The sequence below is a fragment of the Athene cunicularia genome (assembly GCF_003259725.1).
Source record: "Athene cunicularia isolate RWA chromosome 12 unlocalized genomic scaffold, athCun1 chr12_part1, whole genome shotgun sequence".
Lineage (NCBI taxonomy): Eukaryota > Metazoa > Chordata > Aves > Strigiformes > Strigidae > Athene > Athene cunicularia.
Window position 1 is genome coordinate 1488247 of NW_020799116.1, and position 7536 is coordinate 1495782.

The 7536-nt window shown below is 53.8% G+C and overlaps 1 protein-coding gene across 1 annotated transcript in view; it reads left to right on the top strand.

Annotated features, from left to right (window-relative positions):
* The window catches only part of PLXNA1 (plexin A1), a 100915-nt gene that overhangs the window by 89392 nt on the left and 3987 nt on the right, over window positions 1-7536 (top strand). Inside the window, exons 28-31 of the mRNA XM_026857529.1 lie at window positions 60-250; window positions 1104-1273; window positions 3440-3652; window positions 7274-7424. Of these exons, the coding sequence (XP_026713330.1) occupies window positions 60-250; window positions 1104-1273; window positions 3440-3652; window positions 7274-7424 (725 nt within the window). The remainder of the gene's footprint in view (window positions 1-59; window positions 251-1103; window positions 1274-3439; window positions 3653-7273; window positions 7425-7536) is intronic.

Consider the following 7536-nt stretch of genomic DNA (forward strand, 5'->3'; position numbering starts at 1 on the left):
GGGGGCTGCGGGGGGTGGTGGGCAGGGTACGAGCATCCCCCTCTGCTCGGCGCTTGCAGAGAGCATGCTGCGGACCGCCAGCAGCCCCGACAGCCTGCGCTCACGGACCCCCATGATCACCCCCGACCTGGAGAGCGGCACCAAGCTCTGGCACCTGGTGAAAAACCACGACCACATGGACCAGCGGGAGGGCGACCGGGGCAGCAAGATGGTCTCCGAAATCTACCTGACCCGCCTGTTGGCCACCAAGGTATGGCCCGGAGGTGCCGCCTGGCTCTCTCCACCCGCGTGGGGAAGGGTAGTGGTTTGGCTTCTCCAAAAGCCATGAGCACTGGTATTTTATTAACCCTCTGCTTCAGCACAGGAGGAGCTACTCCCTTGGTCTCTTTCCTGAGCTGGAGGTGATGTTTTTGTGTGTCAAAACCCTCAGTGAATATCCCTTGAGTGGATTTTCCTATTTGGTTTTTGCACCTCTTGGTGTTTTTACTGTTCCCTATATCCTGTGAAGCAGAGATGTCCTGGGGCAGGGGCCTCATCCCCTTCCGTGTTTGGGCTAAAGCTGCAAAATCAGTGACGTGGGAAGGGTAAATACCTGGGGCGTTGGGAATCACAGGGGGTTCCCCTTCCCTCAGCACATACAAAACCTTCTCCAGTGCCGAGCGGGTGCTGTGTGTCTGAGATGTCCCCGGAGAGGAACGGAGGGCTGTGCTGAAGATACTGGCTCAGGGTTGCAGAGAACTGGGCTCACCATCTCCCCTGTGCTGTGGCTCCCTGCCTCGTGGGACGAGGGCTTGGCATCGGGTCTTGGGGACCTTAATGGCACCCAAAAAAAGACCGTGATGCGACATACATGCGTTTGTTTTTTTGCTCTATATGGTGTTATTATTTGTGTGCTTTTAGCACGCCAGGTCACGCAGTGCAGGAGGTATCACTGCAGCATCTGCTTCCCAGTATAAATCACTGAGAACCCCAGTAGGGTTACACAGACCGTACTGCGGTAGGAACAGAAGTGAAATTGGTTTAAGGGCCGGCCATCAGTTAAAGGCTCGTCTCTGCTGGCACTGGGTGTTGCTGAGTGGCCCTTCTCTCTTCCTCCTCCTCAGGGCACCCTGCAGAAATTCGTGGATGACCTGTTCGAGACCATCTTCAGCACAGCGCATCGTGGGAGCGCTCTGCCCCTTGCCATCAAATACATGTTTGATTTCCTGGATGAACAAGCTGATAAGCATCAGATCAATGATTACGATGTCAGGCACACCTGGAAGAGTAACTGGTAATGGAGAGGGGCAGTGGGGAGGGGGGTAACGATACCGCAGCTAAGGATAGTGCCAACCCCTCCCGCAGGGAGCAGAAATATGTCCCTGGAAATGATCCAGGGCAAGAGAGGCCCTTATCTCTGTGGCTGGGCTGTGGGTAAATCCCTTGCATGCCTTCTTGCAGCAGAAAAAATCCCAGGAATGCAATGCTCCCTCAGCCCTTCCATTCCCAAATCCCAGGCACCACGCTCACCCGAGGGACCTCAGCGGTCCCGTTCCCACCTTGGGTTCTCCATCCTCTGGGCTCCTCCAGAGGAGTCAGCCTCAGTTCTCATCTCTGCTGTCCTGAAGGTGTTTCCAGAGTCCCTCCCCTCACTCAGACGAGCGTGGCCTAACAAAGTCAGTGTAAAGCCGTGTAGGCATCCTGCCTGTCGTGGTTTAACCCCAGCCAGCAGCTAAGCATCGCACAGCTGCTCGCTCACCACCCCCCGCCGTGGGGTGAGGGGGGGGGGTAAAAGTAACAAAACTTGTGGGTTGAGAGAAGAACGGTTTAATAACCGAAGTAAAATAAAATAATAAATAGTAATGAAAGGGAAAATAACAAAAAGCGAGAAATAAACCCCAAGAAAAACAAGTGATGCAAATGAAAAACAATTGCCCACCACCTACTGACTGATGCCCAGCCTCTTCCTGACCAGTGGCCCCCTGGCCAGCTTTCCCCCTAGTTTATATGTTGAGCATGATGCCACATGGTACGGAATCTCCCTTTGGGCCGTTGGGGTCGGCTGTGTCCCCTCCCAGCTCCTTGTGCACCCCCAGGCTCCTCCCGGGCAGGGCAGCAGGAGAAGCTGAAAAGTCGACTTAGCGTAAGCGCTGCTCGGCAACTACTAAAACATCAGTGTGTTGTCGACAGTGTTCTTGCCCTAAATCCAAACCCGCACTGTAACAGCTACTAGGGAAGAAAATTAACTCTATCCCAGCCCAAACCAGGACACTTGAGACCTCTGTAAGTGCCATGCGGGGGCCAGGGCTGGAGCAGGCGTTGGCTTCTGCTCCGGAGCCCCTCCTCTGCATTTTTCTTTTCTGCTGCCTCACTGGTTTCACCTCTCTGATCTTGCTGTTACTGGAGACGGGTACGTACATTCCCGTGTCTGGCATTTGTTAAATGGCAGCCAAATTGCTTTTGTGTAGTTCAGTAACTGTTGGCAATTAGCAGGGCAGGAAAAGAAACATTTTTAAATGGAGATGTGAGAGCGCGGAAGCGCTTGGAACTGATTTATAACTCAGCTTTCTATATTAAAAGAAGGAGCGAAAGGCAAGGGAGGAAAAAAAAAAAAAAAGTCCCGCTCCGCAGGGGTTGGGCATGCAGGCTCCTGCATACTAATGCCCGTGCTTATCTCTGGGCGCTAATTCGATGTGTGGAGCTAATTTCTCGAGGCCATTCCCTTCACAAATGAAATATGTACATGCACCCGGTACCCTCATTAGGAAAGTCCTGGGGAATTAAGTGTGTTTTGTCTAAGATAAAAGCATTCGCTGGGTGTTGGTGCTGAGGGATGACGGAGCAGAGACGGTCTGTGATGGGGGGAGGCCCTGAGATGCTCCTGGGAGAGGAGAGGGGCGGCAGGACCGGGAAGCGGAGCCGTGGAACGTGGCACGTGTGTGGGCACGCAGCAAACATCCAGTCGGTGGCTGGCCAGGAGAGCGGCTGCCTCTACAGCTGAGAGCTTTATTTCCAGCATCCGAGGCTGCCTAAATTCTCCTCTGGTGTGAAATGTGCTAATGAGTCCCTTGAGGAGTCCAGTTAACTCCTTGCCCCGACGCGGGAGACGTGTGAAATGCCACACGGCGCTTCCGAAGGGATTGTTGGTGCGGGAGAAGGGACCGCGCCTGGTCTGACCCGTGGGCTCAGCACGGACTCTTCCCTGCGAGCGGATCCCCGGCGAAACCACAGGTCTGCCCTGCCCTGGTTTGCCTTTGGAGACGTTGGCAGTGCCGAGGAAATCCTCCACGGAGAGCTGTGGCCCCGTGGGGGTGAGCAGGGGGCAGGTGGTGTGGGGGGGAGCAGCCGGCCCAGTTCGGGGTCTTGGGCAGCTCCTGCTCCACAGCTGGAGGGGTGGGGGTGTGCCAGCTGCCTGCAGGGCTTAGTTCAGCTGCTGACTGCTCTTCCCTTCATCCCTCAGTCTACCTCTACGTTTTTGGGTGAATGTGATTAAGAACCCCCAGTTTGTGTTCGACATTCACAAGAACAGTATTACTGATGCCTGCCTATCCGTGGTGGCTCAGACATTCATGGACTCCTGCTCAACTTCTGAGCACAAGCTAGGAAAAGACTCTCCTTCCAACAAACTACTGTACGCCAAGGACATCCCCAACTACAAGAGCTGGGTAGAAAGGTGAGTGGACTCGGCAGCAGCTCCTTGCTTCACCTAGAGGGCTTACACTGGACATGGGCGGGTGTGGGGTCCTGGGTCTCCTCTTGGCCACTGTCTGAAGAGGGACCACACTCCAGCTTGTGGAAGGCAGTCGTCTCTTTCGGGAGAGGATGCTTTCTCGTGATTGTTTCCTGGAATGATGACAGAGCTGTTTATGACTTGCTTAAGGAGTGCTAAAAGCAACCTCCACTTTTAGGTTTTCTGTTGTAAAAACTTGGGTCTGTGCTAGGGAATTGCTGACACCTCCCTTGACTGCTTTCGAAGAGCGGTGAGAAGTCAGCCTTGGACTAGAGAAGTGCCTTTTTTTTTTTTTTTTTTTTTTTTTTTTTTACCACAACAATACACGCAGGTTTTGCTGAAATGGTTGAAAATTCCCCATTTCCCACCTCTCATCCATCAGTACATCTCGCCTGGGATCCTGATGAGAGCACATGCTCTGAGGCAGTGCTGGGGCTGCCGTCGCTGTGCCGAGGAGCAGGGAGAGGAGCAGGTCCCCCGACTCCCTCTGACACCCTCCACCTTCACTGGGACCTGAGCAGAGACATCCCTCTGTCCTGCTGAATTAATGCAGTGTTAAAGGTTCGGGGTTTGAATGCTGCTGATTGCAAATTGATGTGCTCAGGCATAATGCTGTGTTTAGCTTTATCCTTTCGGGAGAGAAAAGCTAGGAGATGTCCTCAAAGCCCTCCAAGTAGAGCTGCCGTTAAAATGTTGCTGTCTTGTGAAGTGGGGCTTGATCAAGCTTAAAACCGGCAGTTTTCAGGTTGCTGATGCAACTCTCCCCTTGTGCTGATATGTTGTGCTATAGATCGTGGTTGTTTTGGTTTGTTTGGGTTTTTTTTTAACTGCAGACCCTTCCCTTTTTCAGCATCTAGGCAGGATACAGAATGACCCAAACCAGAGATGTCCAGGCAACAATAAACATTATGTTGTCTAATTTGCAAACATGAGACTCTGTAGCCTAAATCCTCCTTTGGATACTCGCTTGTACACAGTTATTTTTGTTGCACCGTTGGCATGTCTGGTGCTTTGCAGGCAGGTACAAAGACAAGCTTCTTCCCTTGAGGAAGACAGGGCTTGGATCAGAAGAAAAAGTGCCCCTGAAATATGACGGCTGAGATGAGAGATGAGCTGCATTGTAATAGGAGAAAGTCCTTTGTGGGGGGCTCGAGGGGTCTTTGGAGTGGGCTCCCGTAGGAACATCACAAACTTCATCAGGTGAATTTCTCTGACCTTGCCATCTCTGTGACAAAAATATTCAGCTCTGCATGTGCCTGCAGGAAAAAAAAAGGTATAAAATTGTTCCAGAGTTAAACATTGGCCCAGACGTGGCGTGTCCCTGGGGAAGAGGTGGGAGATCTCACCAGTGACAGATGTTCTGCCATCATTTACTACTGGTGCGGTCCCAGAGGCAGCCGAGCAGGGGGCAGAGCTGCCCCGGGCAGGGTGTGACTCTGTCTCCAGCCGTTCCTCTGCCGCGGGGATTTACGGCGTAATCAGCATTTCTGGCTTTTGGCACCGTTACTGTCACAAAGCTTTGCAGAGGCGGGAGGGGAGCGATGCGAGGGCGGCTGAGTGGAACTAGCAGTCTGCTGCCATGGTTCAGGCACCAGCTGAAAAAAAAAAAAAAAAAAAAAGGGCTGCCAGTCTGAGGCAGGAGGAACACGGTGAAGGGCTTGGGAGGTGGGGGGGCCTGGGGAGCCCCAGGGGGCTGCTGCCGGGGTCGTGGCTGTGGTGGTGTCCTCTGGAAAAGACAAGCCACACGCACTTACATCAGAAAAACGGTTTCCTGCCATCCTTTGTGTCGTGATAAAACCTGGAACCTGAAGCTGCTGCATGATTCCTGGACATCTTGTGGCAGCCAGAAAAGCTTCCTCCTTCAGCCAGTCTCCCGCGAGTCCCTCCCCACAGGGGCCTTCACCGGCGGGGTTGAGGGGTGGCCGGGAGGATCTCTATGGGTTTCCTTTGCTAATCAGAGCTGGTTGGAACTGAGGAAGTTGGGCATGTTCTCCCTAATGCTCCTCAACGCTGGCAGCAGTAATGTCAGCTTTAGGAGACGTCGCTCTGGGGGTGATCTCTCCCGTGGCGTAAGAGATCTCTTGGTGTCTGGTTTAGCCAGAGCTCCTCACCTCAGGACGCAGCTCTTGGCAGTATCCAGGAGGCCTCTCGCATCCCTTTCTGGGTGTGAATGAGCCTCCTTGTAAAGACTGCCCGTGTGTTTTATCACAAGCCGAGCTCAGCGCCGTGGGATGGAGTGGATCCTCGTATTCATCTCCTCAAGTGGTCTTGCTGCCATCTGCTCCTATCCAAGTGCTTCAACCACGTTCCATCTCAGCCTTCGGCTGATGATGCTAATGATGCTAATCACTCTGCCAGAAACTTCCCTGGGCGAGGAGTCGTGAGGAGGAAAGCAAACCTGGGAGAGGCTGGCGCTCTGGCTCTCCAGGTGGTGGGAGTGCTCAGGGCTCGTTTGCTGTGGGTAGGATTTATTTTCTAATAGAGGCCTGTGGACACAACCCTGGTTTCCAAAAGGACCTCAGCAGCCGGTCCAGTGGTGCGTCTGCTTGGCGTAACCCTCCTGCTGCAGTGGGATGCCGCGGCTTTGATCTGCCTGGGGTTTGATGAATATTGTATTGGATAGTCTGTTTTTCCACTGCAGTTCTGGGCCATATAAGCTGCGTCTAGGTTTCCCTGTATCTCTGGAGCATATCAGTGAGGCAGCTTATGTGATAGGACTGCAAATCTTCAGGTGTCCTAGGAAATGTGAAGTAGTATCCTGCTGGTAGCAGCCATCAGAGAAGCACAGGAAGGCAGGAAAGCACCGAGTCACACAGAATCATCTCGGTGACCTTGAGGATCACCTAGTCCAACCCTCAACCTAACACTGACAGTTCTCAACTACACCATGTCCCGTAACCATAGAAGTTGTTTGACCCAGGCGTGCCCTGAGACATCAGCCACTTCCCCTGCTGCCCAGGATCCTTTGACTTCGCAGACATGCCTGCAGAATCTCGTTTTTCACTGAAAACGAGGCTCCTCGTGGCCTTTTGGTGAGCTGTAACTTCGGAGCGTGGCCAGTGGCAGTCGTAGGCTGTGTTGGGTGCCTGTTGCAGAGGGAGGTGCAACCACGCAGGGGGGTATCGCGGCAGGGGCTGGGCGTGAACTTGTCTTGTGTTCAGTCATTTAGTTGAATGCAAAGGGGAATCCTTGGCTTCGGCAACGAGAGCAAAGCCTTACGTGTTCCTGCGGGCGTGGAGGAGGGTTCTGGTGGATGCAGTTTAGGGGCCAGACAAGCCAATGCGATGGGAAGGAGGAAAAGCGTGTGCTTTAGGAGAGGGTGGGAAATCCCTCAGAGCAGGAGCTCCTGGGTTCCCAGCGGGCCGGGCCGGGCTGGGCGCTGATGCTGCCGACTGCTCCAGGGAGCCGCTGAGGCCTCTCGGGGAGCAGCAGGGGTGATGGTGACATGTCCCTCTGCTCCTCACCTGGCCTCTCAGGGGCCATGCCCAGCAAGCATCATGGTGGGGACCCACCCCCTTCTGTCTGTCCCTATTTCTGACCCGCTCTTTTCTTTCTCCCGCGCAGATATTATGCAGATATAGCTAAAATGCCAGCGATCAGCGACCAGGACATGAGCGCGTACCTGGCGGAGCAGTCACGGTTACACCTCAGCCAGTTCAACAGTATGAGTGCACTGCACGAGATCTACTCCTACATCACCAAGTACAAGGACGAGGTAAGACGCAGCCACAGGAGTCACAGAATCATCTGGGCTGGAAAAGCCCTTGCAGCTCCCCCAGCCCAACCATGAACCTCACCCTGACCCTTCCCAACCTGTCTCTTATACA